This window comes from Rattus rattus, chromosome 7, assembly GCF_011064425.1.
Source record: "Rattus rattus isolate New Zealand chromosome 7, Rrattus_CSIRO_v1, whole genome shotgun sequence".
Classification (NCBI taxonomy): Eukaryota; Metazoa; Chordata; class Mammalia; order Rodentia; family Muridae; genus Rattus; species Rattus rattus.
Window position 1 is genome coordinate 42,093,376 of NC_046160.1, and position 21,219 is coordinate 42,114,594.

The 21,219-nt window shown below is 45.6% G+C and overlaps 1 protein-coding gene across 2 annotated transcripts; it reads left to right on the forward strand.

Annotated features, from left to right (window-relative positions):
* The first annotated feature begins 6,935 nt into the window (after nucleotides 1-6,935).
* Nucleotides 6,936-16,192, forward strand: Rnaseh1 (ribonuclease H1). 2 transcript variants are annotated; one of them, XM_032907560.1, is made up of 8 exons: nucleotides 6,936-7,128; nucleotides 9,730-9,845; nucleotides 11,261-11,422; nucleotides 11,754-11,853; nucleotides 13,927-13,981; nucleotides 14,312-14,396; nucleotides 14,844-14,968; nucleotides 15,643-16,192. In XM_032907560.1, the coding sequence occupies exons 1-8, from the start codon at nucleotides 7,001-7,003 to the stop codon at nucleotides 15,727-15,729; spliced, it is 858 nt and encodes a 285-aa protein (XP_032763451.1). In that variant the 5' UTR covers nucleotides 6,936-7,000; the 3' UTR covers nucleotides 15,730-16,192. The 2 variants fall into 2 exon arrangements, with proteins under 2 accessions (XP_032763451.1, XP_032763452.1); XM_032907561.1 differs by having other exon boundaries at nucleotides 6,993-7,090.
* Nucleotides 16,193-21,219: the final 5,027 nt, after the last annotated feature.

The window sequence follows — 21,219 nt, forward strand, 5'->3', positions numbered from 1 at the left end:
ACAACAATTCAAGAATTCAGCGGTGGGGGCCAAGCTAGTCTGGAGCCTTGGGGACAGATGGGAACCTTCTGCCTTTTTGCCCTTTAATGCACACAATATGTAGGGTTGGTTGGTTGGTTGGCTTTGGTTTTTTGAGACAGCTTCTTTGTATAGGCCTGGCTGTCCCGGACCTCACTGTGTAGACCAGATTGGTCTTGAACTCACAAAGATCTGCCTACCTCTGCTTTCTGAATGGTGGTAGTAAAGGTGTGTGCCACCACTACCCAGCTGCTGATGTATTTTTAATGTGCCCATGTGCTCGTATGGTCCCAGTCTCCTTCACACTTTTCGGAATAAGTGGTTAGTCTGTGTCTCATGCGTGTGGTGTGTGGAAGTTCAGATCCGTCTTGCCTCTGCACTAAAATGGAGCTAAGTGCTGTTTGTAAAATAGAGTTGCCCAGGCAAGGGACAGCACTTGAGAGGAAGAGACAGAAAGATTAGAAGTTCAAGGTTATTTTCAGGTCCTTACCAAATTTAAGCCAGATTGAGACACATGAAACCTTTTCTCCAGTTTTAAAAATTTGTTCTTTACTGTGTGAAATACTATTAAAAGGTCCCCTGAAGAGCCAGCGAGATGGCTCAGTAGATAAAAGCACTTGTCGCCAAGCAGAGGACTAGAGTTCAATCACTCAGACTCACATGGGAGAGGAGAATGGCTTCCACAAGTTGTCCCCCCCCACACACACACACACGCACATGTGCACTCACACACATGCACATACAAACACATACACACATAATAGATAAATGTAACAAAAACTTTAAAATGCCCCTGTGTTGGCGATGTATCATCTCAGGGTGTAAAAAGCAAACAGTCTAAAGAGCTTCAAAGTCATTCTTTCCCCTCCAGAGTCGTGTCACAATGAGCTTCAGAGAGACAATGATGAACTCCTGCCCAGGAGATGGATTTATGCACCTGTCTTTGATCAAAAGTTAATGGACCGAGCTTTACCGAAGGCCCCTTCTCTCCCTCCACTTGGGGCTGGCAGAACTTTCATCATGATCTTATCAGCTTGGGATGAAGATGAAAACCGTGGGATAGCAGGTGCTTAGTGAGCTCGAGGTCACTGGCCTGGACTGCAAAGCCGCAAGGTCACTTGCTCTCAAAAATGACACGAGCAAGTTCATGATCATCAGACACCAGAGCCCATCAGGTGGAGGGAGGGTAATCGCTCTTCAGTGACTGTATCATAAACTGAGAGTCTGCTGATCACTTATATATTCTACCAAAGAGCGCGTTCTCAGTGTGAATCTTCATGAATCACGTGAAGGATGCGGAGGCGTGTGGCACTCAGGCATCAGGTGACGGCACGAGAGGCATCTCTCACACGGAGCTGTCGAACGGTGGGCCTGGGAATTGAAGTTGATGCTTATGATCCTTGGAGCTCAGGGACAGGAGAGCTGAGGAGACTGGGTGAGAAATAAGCCCCTGTATTTCTACCACACTGTCCTTCAGGGGTTGGCATAGAAGGCTCCACAGAAGCCACAAGGATGGACGGGATGGACACCTGATCTCCATTTCTCCAGTGATGAAACAAGCCTGACAGGGTAAGGGTCAGTCCTAGATCATGTGAGTGTAGAGAGTGGGCTGAGTATTCAGTCCTTGTCCTCTTAACTGGGGACTGTTTCAAGCCTCAGTGTCCTTGCAAGGACTTTACTGCAACCTGGGATGTTTAACTAAAATAAATCTTTTCTTCCCTAAGTTGACTTTAGTCAGAGTGTTCTATCACAACAGGAACAAAACACCTCTTGTGGCCTTTGTCATTGGCAAAGACAACACGCATGCAGGAACATAGGTTTTACACTCACACACAGATGCACACTGCATGCGTGTATCTCTGCCATCATCCTGTTCTTCAGAAAGCATGCACATGGCTGCCTGTGGGAGCGCACAGCTGAAGCCCAGCACTCATAAGACGGAAGCAGGAGGTTATCCTGGGCTACATAGGAAGGCTCTGTCTGAAACAAAAGAAGACAAAAATAACAACACGACCTCGTATCATGTATAGTCCGAGTGTGCAAGCTGGGTGTGACGGTGGGGTAGTGCATATCTTTAATCCCAGTACTTGGGAGTGGATCTCTGTGAGTTCCAGAACAGCCTGGTCTACATAGTGACTTCCTGGTCAACCAGAGGTGAGTAAAAACATGCCCTCTCCAACTCGCACCCCAATCCCTGGCCAAAAAAGAAAAAAAGATAATGCCTCCCTATGAAGACCACGATAGTCTTAAACTTGAAGTCCCCCTAACTTGGCTTCCTGAGTACTTGGATTACTGGTATGCACCATTTTGCCTGGCTTAGACTACTTTTTACAGCAAGACTATTATGTATGTGTATGTATGTATGTATGTATGTATGTATGTATGTCTATCATGTATGTATCTTTTCAGAACAGGGTTTCTCTCTATCTTTTTTTCTTTTTTTCAGATCTATCTACCTATCCTTTTTGCAGAACACCACTTTCCCCAACCCCTCTGTGTAGCTTTAACTGTCCTAGAACTCATTATATAGATGAGGCTGTCCTCAAACTCAGAGATCCACCTGCCTCTGCCTCCAAAATGCTGGGCTTAAAGGTGTTCAACCCAAACCCAACCCCAATACACACACACAACACTCATTTATTAACTGTGCTATGCCCCAGATCCTGTGCAATTGGGCTCTGGGAGCAAAGCCCTCAATGAACAGTGAAGTAACTCCACAAACTCTAGACATGGGGATTTCAAGACCCCAGACCACAACACAGGGTGTCAGGTGGTCTGGTCTTCCAATAGTTAGAAGCTGCAAGGCTTCTCCACTGGAGAGGAAGCTGAGGATACAGGGGGCACTGCGGCTCTCCAAAGAAGCCTTGACCCAGTGGTCTATGGCATTCTTCCAGCTTTAAGCTGCAGTCGTGAAAGATCGTGGCCTTACTTTAGATTAGCTCAACTGTTCTCAACCTGTGGCTCTCAACCCCTTTGAGGGTCAAATATCAGCTACGCCATACAGTTACATTATGATAGTTACATTATGATTCATACATAACAGTAACAAAATTACAGTTATAAAGTAGAGAGCAACAAAGTAGTTTTCTGGCTGGGGTCACTACAACCTGAGGAACTGTATTAAAGGGTTGCAGCATTGGGAAGGTTGGGGATCACTGGCATAGATGGATGGAGCCTTGGGTAGTTCTCTCCAGGCTGACTCAGTGCAATACCCTCAGATAGTTTTCAGGGCCCAGGACTGGATGGCCTCCTTCTGAGACATAACCCTCCACTGCGAGATCCAGTCATCGCCGTAAAAATTAAACCCAGACAAAACCTAAAGTGGATGCCATCTTTTCTGTGCATCTGCTTTGCAACTTTGCCTTCCTAAGTTTCCATCCTCCACCTGCACCTCCTCTCACCAGGACCCAGTAGCTTGGTGGTGAAAGATTCACCCTGGCACATACCCAAACCAGGCAATCTGTACAAACAGTGAGAGCTCAGTGGGAAGCCAGGGGTGGAGTCTGAGGAGAAGCTGGATGTGGTAATGCATGTCTTAAATCCCAGCACTCAGGAGACAGAAGCATCAGATTTCTGAGAGTCTGAGGCTAGCCTGAGCTACATAGCAAGTTCCAGGAGAGCCAGGGCTACATAGACCTTGTCCCAAGGAAAAATAGTTTTGTTTTTATTACCCTCCCAAACTCCAGCACCCCTAAGGCTTGCTTACATTGTCTATGATAAGAACAATTCCCAGGAAAGGTTTTCCCTGGTCAAGCCAAAGAACCTGCCGTACTTACTGCTAAATTTCAACTTAATTGAAGCCTGTTTTTTCTCCTTTATGGGATTATAGCTGTAACCAGAGTTTTATGCAAAACCTGACTCCAGAAACCACAGAAAACTACATCTTGTCACCTGACTCAAAGTATCAACAAAGAAAAAAATCCTGGGGACTGGAGAGAAGGCTCAGCAGTTGAGAGCACATAATGCTCTTCCTGGATTCAGTTCTCAGAGCCCTGTAAATCAAGGTCTGGGGGATACTTGACACCCTCATCTGACCTCAGACAGCTCTCTCTCTCTCTCTCTCTCTCTCTCTCTCTCTCTCTCTCTCCCTCCCTCCCTCTCTCTCTCTCTCTCTCTCTCTCTCTCTCTCTCTCTCTCTCTCTTTACACACACCTTCCTTTAAAAGAGTACTGAAAGAAAGTGGAGAGAGAAAATTTAATGAATTTGGTTCAAAAGGGGAAAACAGATAAAAGGGGTCTAATGATCCCAAAGCACATCTTTAGGGTACTACCACAGCTTTAGCCAGAGAAGAATAAGAGAGAATTAGACCAGATTTGTGTGTGTGTGTGTGTGTGTGTGTGTGTGTGTGTGTGTGTTGCAATAACACAATAGGCATCAAATACACAGGGAGTGACTATCTGAACCCTTCCCTGCCTACTCCCCCTAGAGCACACTATATAGCAGAGACTTGCTCACTCCACCCTCTCAGACTAACTCCACAAATGCCCCTTTGTAGAGGAAGGATAAATGCATTGAGATGTTAATAACATTTTCCCTTTTAGTGTTTTTTCAAGGTGGGGTTTCTCTATGTATCTCTGGCTGTCCTGGAACTCAATCTGTAAGTCAGGCTGGCCTGGAAGTCAGAGATCCACCTGTCTCGGCTTCCTGAGTGCTGGGATTAAGGCATGCACCACCCTGGCAAGTCAATTCTTCTTTTTTCTTTAAGATTTATTCATTTATTACATATAGGTACACTGTAGCTATCCTCAGACACACCAGAAGAGGGCATCAGATCTCATCACAGATGGTTGTGAGCCACCATGTGGTTACTGGGATTTGAACTCAGGATCTCTGGAAAAGTAGTCAGTGTTCTTAACCACTGAGCCATCTCTCCAGCCCAAGCCAAGGAGTTTTCTCTTCAAAACCACACTGATTAAGAAATCCTAACGTGTTTTTACGGAATATTTACATTAAATGTTAATCAGTCTTTATGAAAAATGTAATTTGCAAGAAAATTAGGTTGAAGTTATAAATTCAAGGTTGGATCACATGATTTCTCACATCAAGTTCCTTTGTTGGTTTTTCTGTTATCTTCAAGGTCAGCCTGTTTTTACTAATGCATGCCATGGCATTCCTGTGACCTCAGAGGAAGTCTGTGATGTCAGTTCCCTCCAAAACAAAGTATGTAGTCCTGGCTGTCTTGGATCTCAATGTATAGACCAAACTGGCCTTGAACTCACAGAGTTTCTCCTGCTGCTGCCTATGAAATGCAGTGATTAAAGGCCTGGGGCGCCACACCCAACTCCGCCTTAACTTGTATTTGAGTTCTGGAGATCCAACTCATGGCACCAGGCTCGCTCAACAAGCTTTTAGCTGAGTCATCTAGCCCACGACCAGCAGTTATGAAGATTTTTTTTTTTTTTTTTTTTTTTTTTTGCTCTTAAGACCTCTTATCCTTTTCAAATTGTTTTCTAAGTGTCTCTTGTATCCCAGGCTGAGCCTGAGTTTGTTATGTATCCAAGGATGACCTTGACTTATTGGTCTTCTTCTCCCTGCCTCCTCAGCCTGGGATGGCAGCCATGCACCACACCTGGTTTCTGCAATGCTGTTTGTATTCATACCTCCTGCTTTAAACTTTAGAATTTTTTTTTGGAACTTTGAGGTTTCATTTGAGTTGATATCTATTAATACTTGCTACACAAAAATAAAATGAAGGGCTGAGAGGAAGCTCTGGCAGGGCCTGTGCCCAATATATGTGAGACCCTAATTTCAATCTCCAGTACTACAAGTCACGGTGTAGCCAAGGCTGGCCTTGAACTTGCAGTAATCATCTTGTCTTACTCTACACAGTACTGGAATTATAAGTTTGAGACAACATGCCTGGCTTCAAATATTAAAAAATAAATAAAACTCTGTTGGGGCTGGGGAGGTGGCTTACTCATTGATAATAGTAGTTGCTTTTGCAGAGGCTTGATTCCCTATTCCAGGGGGTCCCTGACCTCTATGGGCAGGAAGCTTGCCTGTGCTACAGACATACATGCAAGCAAAACAGTCATACCCATGAAATAAAATAATACAAAGATCAATAAGACTTCAAAAGCAGAGAGTAGAACTGTTTCACATTCTACAAACCACACTGACTGTAGGGCAGACAGCCAGAGGCAACCAAAACAGAGACATTTTCCCATCCCTGTTTTTTTCTTTATATTTAGCACTTTTTGCATACCCATGAATTCAAGGAGTATACTTTAAAAAAAAATGACAAGTATATGTTTGTGTGTGTGTGTGTGTGTGTGTGTGTGTGTGTGTGTGTGTGTGTACCAATACTTGCATCATTGGCACATGTGCGAGGTCAGAGGACAGAGGACAACTTGTGGGAGCTGGTTCTCTCCTGCTGCTGAGTGGGTCCTGAGTTCGGAACTCGAGTTTGTCAAGCTTGGTGGCAAGTGCCTTTACTTTCAAGGCCATCTTGGTTTTCCCTCAGGAGTATATTTTTAAATTTTGCTTTTGGATTATAAAAACGATTCCCACTTTTCAACAGTGACTTGCTGCATATAATTGCTTGATCATATGGCCAGAGTGCTGCTGTGTATTCATAACGTTTTCCCATTCATCATTGCTGGCAGAGGAGAGGGGAACCCTGTCCTGCAGAGGTGGGCATCCTAACATCTGGGCGGTAGGTGCACAGAGGCTCATTGTCTTCACATCTATTCGCTCACTCGGCCATCATCCTTCCACTCCTTCTTCCCTCTCTTCCTCCCGTTTCCAAATCAGTTTTGATGTGCTGGGATTGGACTAGGCACTTGGCAGCTGGGAAGCACCTCAGTCTCCGGGTCCTACCATCTCCACTGACATTTGCGAACCTGAAGACACAATCCTAGGCCCCGCCCCTCTCTGCGATGGGCGCCTGGCCGACGTCACCTTCCTGAGCCGGAAGCTTGTCTGCTCGCTGGCGGGAGGCACGGGGAGGGCAGAAATGTGGGTTGCCGCGCTGGCGTGAGCGATGCGCTGGCTGCTGCCGCTGTTTCGCACTGTGACACTGGCCGTCGTGCGCGTGAGGCGAGGTGTTTGCGGGCTCGGCATGTTCTATGCGGTGAGGAGAGGCCGCAGGACCGGGGTCTTCCTGAGTTGGTGAGGCGGAGCCCTTTACTCTAAACACCTAACAGCTTGTTTCAGCTCTTCCGTGTTGGAGTCAAATCCTACCAAAGAGAATATATAATCCCTGCAGCCAGAATTTACACAAGGATTCCTGTGTTCTCATCGTCGCTGTGTGTGGGTGTTACGTTTTTTGATACAGGATCCCACGTAGTCCAGAGTGCTGAGCTCATTGGTTTGGGCCACCACGCCCAGCTTTCTCGTGTTTTCATCTTTCAAAATTTTTTCTTAGCGACAGGGTTTCTTTTCTCGAGCTGATCAAATTGAACTCCTGGTCTTCTGCCTTCACCAACCAAATGCAGGGATCGCAGATAGGCACCGTTATTCTCAATTTATGTACTGCTGGGGTTCGAACCTAGGACTTAGTTCATGTTAGGCAAGCAGCAGAGCCTCAACTGTTTTTAAGAAGGAAAATCCTTTCCAGGTGTGGTGGCAGATGCTTGTAATTCCAGCACTGGTGAGGCTGAGGCAGGAGGATCACTATAAGTTAGAAGCTAACATGAGCTATGGAAGAGAGGAGAAGTGGGAGAGATAGAGAGTCTCAAGCCAGAAGCTAGTCTTTGCCTTTGGAAGCTTGTCGAAGGCCTCGGAGGCAAGATGAAGTTTTCATTTTCACGGGTACTGTGGCAGTTCCCATGGCCAGTAAGAGGCAGAATTGGGGCTTAAATCCAGGTTTGGGAATATATGACACTTTACTTCTAATATCAAGGTTTGCCATCCTTGTGCACCTGGACGTTTCCCTAGGCAAAGCTGAGATAATACTAAAGAAGAAACATCTCCACTGCCAATCTTTTTTCCGTAATTGATTCTTTTTTTTTTTTTTGAAAGATTTTATTTTTATGTATATGAGTACACTGTAGCTGTCTTCAGACACAGCAGATCCCATTACAGATGGTTGTGAGGCACCATGTGGTTGCTGGGGATTGAACTCAGGACCTCTGGAAGAGCAGTCGGAGCTCTTAACCACTGAGCCATCTCTCCAGCCCCCATGATTGATTCACAAAGTGAATTGATAACAAAGTGATTGATAACAAAGGTTTAGTATGTACTGGAGTTGTGGAAGACCTGTGGTATTAGTACGTGATTTGTATTGGATGGCACTTAGCAGAATGGGCTGTCAAGTCTTTTTTTTTTTTTTTTTTTTTTTTTTTTTTTTTTTTCTTTTCTTTTTTTTTCAGAGCTGGGGACCGAACCCAGGGCCTTGTGCTTGCTAGGCAAGCGCTCTACCACTGAGCTAAATCCCCAACCCCGGCTGTCAAGTCTTAACATGTAAAATGAAACTAAATTAAGGTGTGACTTTTGTCCCAAGGAATTGAGAGCAGGTCCCTTTTTATATAATTACCAATCTAAGAAAGCAATTTTAACCAATTCAGATGGAGGTAAGTTAAATGGAGAACTGTAAAACTACCAGAAGAGAAAGTAAGTGACTCTAGATGAACTTGGGTTTGGCAGTGACTCTCCAATCAACACCAAACCCACCATCCATGAAAAGTAGTTGTAAATTAAAGTTCATTAATTTAACTTCTGCTCTAGAAAAGACACCGGGCCAGACATAGTGGCGCACGCCTTTAATTCCCCGCACTCAGGAGACTGGGAGGCAGGGACAGGTGCATCTCTGAATTCGAGGCCAGCCTGGTCTACAGAAGCAGTTTCAGGACAGCCAGGGCTACACAGAGAAACCCTGTCTCAGGGGAAATAAAAAAAGGTTGAAAGCTATGCCCTCACAAAAAAAGCTGCACTTAATCATGTATGGAGATTTAATTCGTAATCGACAAAACTTGGAAGCCAAGTTTCCAGTAGACAGTGGGTTGATAAAGTAATGGAATATTAATGTAGACCTGAAATGAGTTATCAACGATAAAGAGTGCGAAGGAGCACTAACTCTGCCTTGCTGAAAGAAAAAGCCAATTTGAAATGATCTACAGTGTGGGATTCCATGCATATGACATCTGGAACTAATGAGATTGCAAGACAAGTCAGTGGTTGTAAGGGCTTTGAACCGAGAAGAGGTGACCGTGGAAGCAGACAGGGTCTGTTTGCAGACAGGGTCTTGTGTATCTTATGTTGGCCTTGAACGAACTAGGTATAAATCAAAGGTGATCTGGAACTTCTGATTCTTTGTCTCTACTTCCCAAGTGCTGGGACCACAGGTGCGCACTCAAAAACCAAGGTGTTTTTGAGACTGAGTTTCTGTGAGGCACTGGCTGGCCTGCAGCCTGCATATAGATTCAGGTGGCGCCGAACTTGTGCTTCTCCTGCCTCTGCCTCCCGAGTGTGGGATTTCTAAGGCACGAGATTGTTCTGCATGGTGTGGTAATGTAGACCACTATTGTCATCTATTCACTGATCCTATAGACTTTACAACACTGAGTGATCCCTGGTATAAGTGATGGGCACTGCAGGGCAGAATTCTCTACTTTCTGTTCCCATTTGATGTGAGCCTAAAACTGCTGTAAAACATGACACTGTAAATGAGGTAAAATAGTAAAAATAAAATTAAGTTTAAAAAATGAAAAAGGACGTGACGTGAAGAGGAAAGGAAGCAAGCAAGCCTGGGCTAATGTCACTCTCTTCCAGGAGTGAGTGCAAAGCACAGGTGGACCGGTTCCCTGCTGCCAGGTTTAAGAAATTTGCCACAGAAGATGAGGCCTGGGCCTTTGTCAGGAGCTCTTCCAGCCCGGACAGTTCAAAAGGTATGTACTTCACATCAGTGTAGCATTTTAACCTCTGAAAAGCCCTTTGCATCTCCGGCATCACTGCACCTGTGGGAGCCTGTTTTCTGTGCACATTAGAGTTGTTATGAATGATGGTTTATAGGCTAGAGATTTACCTTAGAGAATCAAAGTTTGATTCTTAGCACCTATGTTGGGTGACACACACATGCACACAAATAGATTTTTAAATAATTTTAAAAGGGTAGTGTGGTTAGGTCAGGTATCTGGTACCCAGGGTTGGGAGGTTTTTTGTTTTTTGTTTTTTTTCCTGCCTCAAGTTTATTTGTAAAAACAGCAAACAGTGTGTAGGAAGGTGTGTCACAGCAGTCCATCTGTCTTCACACTGGCAGGAGCCTTTTCTATGGAGCTTTCACACGGGCCTGGGCACCTTTGGGAGCCTGGGCTGGAGTTGCAGCCTGGGCCTGAGCTGGAGCTGTGGCCTCTGTCTTGGTTTGAACCTTGGGCTTTGGTTGCCAGAGCCTCTGACCCTTGGCCATGTAGCTTTGAATCCTCTTCCCAAGCTTGGGGTGAGTGACGAAAACCAGATGGCTGAGTTTGCAGCTGGGGCCCTTTGGCATCTTGGGCTTGATGGCCTGAGGCTTCACCAGGGCCTTGATGGCCTCTGCTCGTGCACTCACGGCCTTGGCATTGCTGGCCTGTGTCTTCTTCAGGCCTTTCCTGTTGTGCTTCTTGGCAAAGCGCATGTTCCTCAGGAACTTGGGGTCAATCAACCCCCTTAAGAGATCCGTTATCTTTGTGACCGGGGTTTCTTGATGCCAGGATTGGGAGTTTGAGGCATGAATTACACAGCCAGTTCCAGACTTGTCCTATATAGTAGGATCCTGTAGGAGTGAACTGAATAAATAGAACCAGTTCCTGCAGTAGCAGGGCTATCAGTTCTAGGACTCAGAACTCCAGTTAAGTACTCAGAAGTGCTCACAATATCAGTAGGCCATTGTCCATATGATTAGACCACTTAAGTTTCTTTGCATTTCACTTGTTCTAGAAAGTATCAGAAGCTAGAGGCCTACTATAAGGGACATCAGATTTAGAACACACAGGACTCAGATCAGCTCGCTAATCTAGAACACTGGACAAAAACAAAACAACAAAAGCAAACAGAAAAAACCCAACTATCTGAACTTCCCTTGGGAATTGGGGTTTCTGGAACTTTTTATTTATGTATTCACATGTTAACTGTTATTTTCCATGGGAGCCTTAGATTCTCCGGAGCTCCTGCAGGGCACCAGAGTCTGTGATGGTTTGTTCTCAGTTATTCCTTCTAGTAGGGCCACATCTAGAGTACCCCTGTCTGGTACAGTAATGTTAAAAACTTTCAAAAGGTTTGGTTCTTTAACATTCATATACTGTCTGGTTTTGGAATCGTCTTTCAGGGCAGGAGAGTGCGCATGTGCAAAAGTTACAGGTGACGACCAGCAAGCGGCCTCGGGAGCCTCTGGGTGAAGAGGAGGAACCTCCAGAGCCAGGGGCAAAGCACACAAGACAGGACGCGGAGCCAGCTGCTCCAGTGAGCAAGGATGCGTTTTCTTATATGGGTATGCCTTTCTTTTTGGGGGAGAGGTTCAAGACAGGTGTCTCTGTCTAGTCCTGGCTTTCTGGCATGTGGAGCTAGCATCATGTAAAGCACTGCTTTCTCTGAAAGGACAGCTTGAGAGAAGGGACCCAGGCATGAGAGACCTCTTTAGCTTGAGATTTAAGCAGGTCTCCCAGTGGGAAGTTCTGTCCTACCTTTAATTCATTTGCTATGCCGTACAAGCAAAACGTGACCACACCCCATGGTGGGAAATCCATGTTGTTCTGAACAGAAAACTAGCAGTGGTCACTGTTCAGCAGGTCGGGACTGTGACCTCACTCTTCCTCTTACAGGAGAGTCAGTCGTTGTCTACACAGATGGCTGTTGCTCCAGTAATGGGCGGAAGCGGGCACGAGCAGGAATCGGCGTTTACTGGGGGCCAGGCCACCCCTTGTAAGTAAATACGACTGACATGTTGGGTTGACATGCTTGGTTCCCAACAGTGCTAAATACTGAGCCTTGGTGGTGTTTCTTTGGGTCTGTACAAGTCATAAGACATGAGTAGAAGAGCCAGCCAACAGTGATGCAGGGACCAGGCACCAGCTCAGAACCCGTCCTATCACTAGACTTCTAGACTTGTTTTTGAGACAGGGTCTCATTACATAGCTTTGGTTAGCTGAAAACTTACTATGACATCAGTCTGGCCTGCCACTCTTGGACATCTTCCTGCCTCTGTCTCTTCCAAGTGCTTAGGATGAAAGGCATATACTACCACATCTGGTAACTTTTAGACTTTTTTGAAGATACTTGACTTAGAGATAGTCAGAGAGCACAGACAAAGGTATAAAACTGGACCATTCACATATACCTGATCCCTGTGGTGAATGGTATGAAGTAATGTCTGTCAGCCACTCCATGAGGTTTTCTTACACCAGGTCTGATGTTCATCAGGAACAGTTGATAGACACAGTTCATATAAATTGCTCATTAGTTAATTTTAAAAGTATTTTTATCTTTTAAATGTTTGCATGTATTCAACATTATTGTTGTAAAAATATAAAAAATAAAAAAAGTAAGGTTGTCTTTTATCCCCACTAGGTCCGGCTCCTCAGTGCCCCAAGGTATCTGCTGGATATCTTAATTCTCAATCAGCAAAGCCTCTCACCCACTCTGCTCCATCCTATATCACACTGCCGAAGGCCTCCCTCTGAGCCTGGCAGCAATCTCTCTACCTATCTAGTTCCCAAGGCAGGTTTCCATGCCAGAAACACACATCCCAACTCGGTGGCAGCCCAGACCAGCCACCCCACACTTTCTTACACTTAAATCGCTACATGAAAGAAAACACAACACAGTAACCTTTGGCCCAATTGATAAGGTATAATTGCCCACATAAACATAACAAAACCCAATACACTTCCATCCCTTAAAAACATTCGTAACAACCTGTAAAGGTACAGTGTGGAATCTTAACATCACCTGCCATATTGTCTTGCCACAGCTTCTCTCCCTCTCCCTCCTTTCTCTTCCTCCTTTCCATCCTAGTCTCCTCCTTTTCCTTTAAACTTCTCTCCTGCCCATCTTCCTTCTCATCCAATGACAGGCCTCCTTCTATCCTGTACCTGCTTCACCTGTGAATCATCCCACACAACATATAAACATTATTTAGGTAATGAGGGTGGGAATTTCTTTTTGTCTCGCTGTATAGCCTGGGTGGTGGTAATTCATAGAGGCTCTCCAGCTTTAGCCTCTCAGGTGCTGGGATTAGAAATGGCACCAAGGTAGGCGGTTGCTCAACTTTCATTCCACTACTCAGGAGGCAGAGGCATGTGGATCTCTGAATTTGAGGCCAGCCTGGTCTGCAGAATGAGTTCCAGGACAGCCAGGGCTACACAGAGAAACCCTGTCTTGGAAAATAAGAAATGTGCACCACCATGCCCAACCTAGTATAATGAACTCTTTGAATCTTTAACTTGGATCTTTTTGTTTTGATTTTGTTTACTGAGACAGGGTCTCTATGTAGCTCTTATTGTCCTAGAGCTCTGTATGTAGACCAGGCTAGCCTCCACCTCACACCACTCCTGCCTCAGCCTCCTGGTGTCTGGTTTTCTAGGTTTGTTGTTGTTTGCAGGGTTGATATTTGGGTCAGTGTCTTGTGGGCACTATGCAAGCAGGTTACCACAGAGCTGTGCCCAGCCCTGGTTTGGGTTTTGAGGTTGTTGTTTGTATTTAGGTTTTATGTTTCAGTCGAAAGTGAGCACTAGTTAGTTACCATCTGTTGAGAAAATCGCTAGTTACTATCTGTTGAGAAGAATTGCTAGTTAGTTACCATCTGTTGAGAAGAATCGCTAGTTAGTTACTATCTGTTGAGAAGAATTGCTAGTTAGTTACTATCTGTTGAGAAGAATCGCTAGTTAGTTACTATCTGTTGAGAAGAATTGCTAGTTAGTTACCATCTGTTGAGAAGAATTGCTTTGGGAGTTAGCGTTGTAATTTTGTTTTCTTTTTCATGTTGCTCTGAAACAGAAATGTAGGCATAAGGCTTCCTGGGCGACAGACAAACCAGAGGGCTGAGATCCATGTAAGTTCCCAGACAAACTTGAGTCTGCCTTTCTCCCTGTGACCACCACATCAGCCTGTTTCCTTCCTTTCCTATCTTAGGTAGAAGGTATTGAAAGGCCACAAGAAATTTCCAGGCTAGCAACAGTCTTTAAAGACAGTAATTCTCTAGAAAAGTCCTGGGGTCATTTTACGAAGGTGCCATGGGCTGTTGTAAGTTTATCCCTCTTCACAAAGTAAAGATAACATGGTGGTCCAGAAAGAGCAGTGCTTCTGTCTTGAAACACTTGATTGGTAATTTAAAACGGCAAGCATTTTCTATATAGCATGACCATGGACTTGCTTTTTCAAGGCAGCCTGTAAAGCCATCACGCAAGCCAAGGCTCAGAACATCAGCAAGCTGGTCCTGTACACAGACAGCATGTTCACCATCAATGGTGAGCTACCCCATGCACTGTGAAGGGAAGGAAATGGGCCTTTCTTCCTAGTTAGGGGTAGTGGGACAGTCCTGGGTGACATTGGGCTCTTCAGGTTCATAGGGATAGGAGTCTAAGTCTGCTGTCTTAGGGAGCTGGGCTTCTTGGCTCCGTAATACCCTGGTCAGGGTGTAAGCAACTTTAGGTCACGGGGGTGGCTACATAGAAGTGCATGGGGAGGGTTCCCTGGGGAAGACCCATGCTTGTCTGACTGGATGCAGCTAGAAGGGAGAAGAAAGGTTGGGGTCTTGGGAGTATGCTAAAGGCTTAATAATGAGCAAGGGAGGGCACTGAAGGAAGGGAACCATCCAGCCTTTGACCCAAAAGAGGAGCCATTGTGAGGAGAGACTATGGAGCAAGAGAGGCCAGCCCTCCTGATGGGTGAGCTATAAGCATGTGTTCCTCTAGGGATAACTAACTGGGTTCAGGGCTGGAAGAAGAATGGCTGGAGAACGAGTACAGGGAAAGACGTGATCAACAAGGAGGACTTCATGGAGCTGGATGAGCTCACCCAGGGCATGGACATCCAGTGGGTGAGTCACACTTCACATGCACGGTCTGTCTTAGCTGAGAGAATGGTGTTTGGAAGGGGCTTGGTGACTAGGTTAAAGTAGCAGCTTCCGTAAAGTTAATGTATTTGTTAGTGTGTGTTAGTTACACAGCAAGCATGGGTTTCCTTACGACATCTTCGTAAGTGCACACATGTGTTTTAGTTGTACGCCCCTCCTCTCCCCCTCCTCTGAGTGTAGTATGTTTCATTGGTTGCTTATTGGAGCACAAATGCAGTTGCTTACAGGAGCATAGACTCCTTAGCAGTGTCTACAGCACTGAAGAAAGTGTCTGTTCCTCCCTCATCAGAGCTGCCTCAACAACCTTTAAAAGCCTAGGGAGGGCAGAACTTCCCCATCTGCTGACTGGTCCAGTCCTGTGTAGGCCCTGTGCTACGTGTGTTCATGAGTGCAGGAGCCATGTCTTGCCTGGAAGATAGCATTCTGTGGCATCCACTCTTCTCTTCAGTCTGATCTGCCAGTGTTGGGATTGTAAACACATGCATCTCACCCAGATTATGTGCACTGAGGATTGAGCCCCAGCTGCTAGTTAGTTGGGCTATGGCTCCAGCCCCAGTGTGTGTTACCGTTGGCCCCCAGTCTCTTCCAGTGCACATGTAAAGATCAGGAAAAATTAAAGGGAATTTTTATTTTAACAGATGCACATTCCTGGCCACTCAGGATTTGTGGGCAACGAAGAAGCTGACAGACTGGCAAGGGAAGGAGCGAAGCAGTCTGAGGGCTGAGCACAGGAGCTGCTGTACAGTCAGACCCTGAGCTGTGCATGGAGGACACAGTGTGACCTGTCACACAGCTTGCTGAGAAGTGCTTGAATAATGGAAAGAAGCGTTGAGTCCCGCCTCCGTGAGATTTCAGGGTTTGTGTCTTTCGGGTCTGTCCTAAAATGCTACAGCGTTTTAGTAGGAGTCAGTGAGACACAGGTCAGTGCATGTGGCCTAAAAGTTCCAGGTTTTTTTCCTTCCAGTTTACACAAGTGCACCTGAGGCTGCCCTGGGTAGGCAGAGCCTGCACTCAGGCGACCTTGACTCCTGGATCATCTTAAAGGAACAGTTGAGACCTTCAAAACCCAAGATGCATAAATATATTGCTAATAGATTTTTTTTGCCTATTTTTTCTTAAAAGTACTGTATAAATTTAAAACATGTTTGAAATTATCCTTATTTTTTATAATAAATATACAGAAATGACCAAAAAAAACACCTAGTTTGAGTTACTGTTAAAGGTGAGTGTCATTTACTAGCTGAAACTAGAAATGAGAAAATCACTGTAGAGGGATGGGCTGGTCAGTTTGTTCTCTTGCAATGGAAGGTCATGGAATGACAGGGACACTAAGACAGTGCTGTCACTGGGCTGACTGAGTTCCTTAGGATCTGGGGAGCTGGGCCATCTGCTGAGCCCAGGACTATGGAGTGACAGCCTACTCTTCAGATTGCCCTGTGACAGCTGTGCATGCTTGCATGTCACAGAGTAGGTCTCCAAAAGTGCTCAAGAAGCACAACCGTGTCTCAGACAGACCAGCGTGGTGGGCCGGAGGCTAGGATGAGCCCTCTCTGCTGGCTTGATGTGTGATCTGCGGAGTAATACAGCCCAAAGTCCTGATGAGAGCTGGGGAGAGAAGGCTCAGTGGGTAGGAGTGCGCGCTTCATCAGTTTGGGGACCTGGCCTAAGTTTAGAACCCCTGCAGCATGCAGCAAACTGGGAATGGCCAAGGCTTTTTGGAACCCCAGTCCTGTGCAGGATAAAGACAGGAGACTTTGAGTTGCAAGACATCCAGCCTGGTCAAAATCTGAGCTCTTGGGTTCAGTGGTGAGAGCCTGTCTCAAGGAACAGGGCAGAGTAATAGAGCAGGACACCCAGTATCTGCTGTCTTCTGCTACACCTCCACACATGTGCATAAACACAAAATCCTATATTAGAACTATATGTGGTGGCACATACCTGTAATTTTAGGGTTTGGGAGGCAGAGGCAGGAGGTCAGGAGTTCATGGTCAGCTTTAGGCTATCTTTCAAGTTTGAGGTTAGCCTGTCATCTTGAGGCTTCTGTCTAGTAGACAGTCTTCACACCAAGCTAGTATTTAGGCCTTTGCTCTTTCAAAAGTTATCAATGGAAAGAGCCTGCTGTGGAAAAGGGACTGTTGGGAATGGGGACTGCTGGCTGGACTACCTGAGACCATGTCACAGGACAAGACCTAACAGTTTTCTGTGTGTTTGTTTACTGGGGAATGAATGTAGAGTCTCTAACGTGGGCAGGTACTCCTCCACTGAGCTGTGCTGCAGCTCACATTGTGTGTGTAGGCTGGAGAGCATGCCAACTGTCTCTCTTGGTTACTCTCCACCCTTAAAATTTTATTAGCAGACATTATACAAAATGGGTTTCATTATATCTTCATACATGTGCATGATTAACAACCCATAACCCTGTCTTATCTGTCCTCCCGAACAGTCCTCTTTCCAAGCCATCCCCTTTCCATTGACACCTTTTGAAGGTTCTATAGAAAGCAAAGGCCTTATTACTAGCTTGGTGTGAAGATTGTCTACGGGACAGGAGCCAACTCTTCTGATGGGTTTTACAGGAAGTGTGTCGCAGTCAAGCTCAAACACTAGGGTAATACACTGCTAAGGACACCATGTGAGAAGTCCCGTGACACTGGTGCAGCCTTGACTGTAATTGAAGGGTGTGTGATTCATAATAAAATTGCTTTTTGGAAATGGATGTATAATACAGTTGGCCATACCGGTGTCTCAAGGAATGTGTACATATTACAGTTGAAAAGCATCCTAAAACCACCTTACATTTTCACTTACGTGTTTGTGTTCGTGTGTGCTGGCACTCTCCAGAGCCTGGAAGAAGGGTGTGGGTCCACAGGAGCTGTGGTTGTTGGTGCTCAGACCTGACTTTGGATCTATAAGAGCAGCAGGTACTCTGAGCTGTCATCCACCTCTCCAGCCCCACATCATGTGTTTGAAAAAGCATTGCTCACCGATCGAGCCAGCCGAGCCGCAGTAATCCACCGGTGCCAGGGTTATAGGCTCATGCTGCTGTCTTTGTGTATGTTCTCATTCGTGTGTGCAGGTGGATATGGAGGTGCGTGGTGGGTGTATTCAGTCACGCTCAACCTTATTTTGAGATGTGGGGTCAGTATGTGGCAGCCCTCGCTACCTGGATCTTAGGTTGATTTGTAAAGGAAGCTAGCCTCAGACTCACAGATCACCTACCCCTGCCTCGAGTGCTAGGATTAAAGGCGGGTGCCACCGCCCAATCTCCTTTGTTTTTGACTCTGGCTCCCAGAGCTCACCAATTTAGCTAGACTGGTTAGCAAACCCTAGTTACTGACTGTCCCTACCTCCCCAGTGCTGGTATTACAGGCAACAAGAGCCCTTGTCCTCAGCTCCCTCCTTTGACATTTTGTGGCAGAGTCTTGCCAAATTGCTTGGGTCTGCCTTGGACTTTCAGTATCCAGTCCTTGAGTTACTCCCTAACTCAACTTTCAGAGTAGTTAGGACTACAGGCCTGTACCACCAAACATGGCTCATTCTTTTAGAGGTAGGGTCTCAGTTTAGGGCCTTTAAGATAAAATCCTACCTCAGCCTAAGTGTTAGGGTTATATGTGTGCACCACCATGCTAAGCGGTGCACCACCATGCTAAGCGAGGACAAGACAGGGGTTTGTGCATACTAGTGAGCAGTCTACCAATTAGCCACACCCCCAGCCTATCAGTGGAGCAGTCTACCAACTAGCCACACCCCCAGCCTATCAGTGGAGCAGTCTACCAACTAGCCACACACCTAGCCTAGCAGTGGCGCAGTCTGCCAGCCTATCAGTGGAGCAGTCTACCAACTAGCCACACCCCCCAGCCTATCAATAGCTTTAAATTATTTTCTTTTTAAGTTATGGGTGTAGCACTTTCAATGAGATGTCCCTACAGTTAAGGGCATGTGAATGCTTGGTCCCCATTTGGTAGCTCTGTTTGGAAGGCTAAGGAAGGGTGACCTTGCTGGAGGAAGTCGCTGGAGGGTGAGGTTCAAGAGCTGAAGGACTGGCACATTTTGAGTTTGCCCCCTATGGTGGTTTGAATGAAAACAGCCCCCCAGAGGCCTAGAGAGAGTGGCATGATTATAGTTGTGGTCTTGGGGAAAGTGTTGCTGGGGATGTGCTTTGAGATTTCAGAAGCTCAAGCCAGGCCCAGTGTCATTCTTCCCGTTGTAGATCTCTCAGTTACCTCTGCAGCACCACGTCTGCCTGGAGGTCAACATGCTTCCCACCATGGTGATAATGGACTAAACCTCTGAACTGTAAGCCCGCCCCATTAACTGATTTTCTTTATACGAGTTTCCTTGGTTATGATGTCTCTCCACAGCAATACGACACAGACAAAGACACCCTTCTGCTTCCTACTTGCAGTTTGAGGTGTGAGCTCTCAGCTGTTCCTGCTGCCATGCCTGGTGCCGGCTGCCATACTTCTCCATATGACCGTGATGGACTCATCCCTCTGGATTCCTAAACCCCAAATAAATCCTTCCTTCTATGTGTTGCCTTGGTCATGATGATCTATCATAACGACAGACAAGTAACTAAAAATGGGTGTTAGGGAGGTAGACCAGGTGCCAGAGGGGGCCAGAAGCCATGGCTCCCCTCCCCCACGCCCCCTGCAGCTAGAGTTACAGATAGTTGTGAGCTGCCTAATGTCTGGGAACCAAAGTCCGGTCCTCAGCAAGGGTAGCTAGTGTTCTTAACGGCTGAGTCATCTCTCCACACCCTTATTTGTGGCTTTTTAAAAGGAGATCTTCACTGATACATACCCACTCCTTATGAGAAACATCGGTCCCTACCTGTCAGGTATGGCCTATCAAACCTGAGGCAGGAGGATTTCAAGTTCAAGGATTTAAGGTACATATGACTGAGCAACTTGAAAGACCCCCCCCAGAGGGAGTCTTGTCTTCAACTATAGAAAAGTTTTTTACAGGGAACTAAAATAAGCCTGAGTTCAGATGTGTCCAAGGGGACAATGGCCCATCATTTAGACGAAACAGACCATAAAAGAAAAAATGGAAACCAGACTAAATTATGGGCATTGTCCATGGGCCACCACAGTCCCTGACCCCGGTGGGTGCACTTTTTGCTAACTCACTGTTTTGATTATAGCCAAAATAGGCAATGTATACGTATGTCCCTCCACCAATCACATCTCTATAACCATGCATCTGCTTCTGTAAGCCTGCTTCTGCTCCCCCAAAAACTTCAAAACATCCCTGTTCTGCTATGGAGTTCAAATTGACTTTTCTGTGCTTCCTGATCAATCTCTTGCACATCCCTCCCTCCTGATCTTCTCTCTGAAGAATTGTATAAAACTCTGAGTCCAGGGAGGGACAATGGCTCCAGGAATTTAGTCTCCTCCCTGGACAGCATCTCCTGAGCACTTCACACTGTTATAACAGTGCTGGATCTTGTTCAGGCATTGCACACCCTAGGACAGAACTTAGAGCTGTAGATTGTCACCAATGACTGTGACCCTTAGGAAACATTTGGAAAAATTAAGTTGTTGGTATAGCTAGGTGGAGGTGTTTTTAGTACTGGCTCTTGTACAGAAAATCATGTACAATCTGAAGTTCAGAAAGGCACACTCTTACTCGTTAAGCTAGGGACCCTTTATTGTCAGAGAACAAAAACAATGGCAGCACTGGCTGACATGACTGTCACTGAGGCTAGACTGGTGAGGACTGATTTCTTATCCCCATGTTTGCCCTCAGCTTCCCCGTATGATTTATTAAGGATCTCTGATGAGTAGATATGCATTCTAAGGATTTAAGGTACATATGACTGAATTTTCACATAAAAGTTTAGATTTGTGATTCCCTTAAGATTTTTACAAGATTACTTTTAAAGATAAATAATAAAGTAATTACTCCTTTCTTTGTAACAGAAACTTGCTGCCTGCCAGCAAGAGAAACTAGCTGAGAAAACTACCTTGCTCACTTGCTTACCCTTTGTTAATCTATAACAAGTTGCTTAGTTACAAATGTATGTGGGTTCTTGGGGGTCAATTTGTTTTCCTTACCTGTACTACATAATGTTATTTCTTGCAAAGGTATTGGAGAACATACTTTTTAAAAAAAAAATCATTTACTAAAAGAAAAGTAAGACGCAATCACATTGTAATTTTATACTGCTTGAAAGATTTTGCCGGGATATATAAGCTCTGGGAGAAAGAATAAAG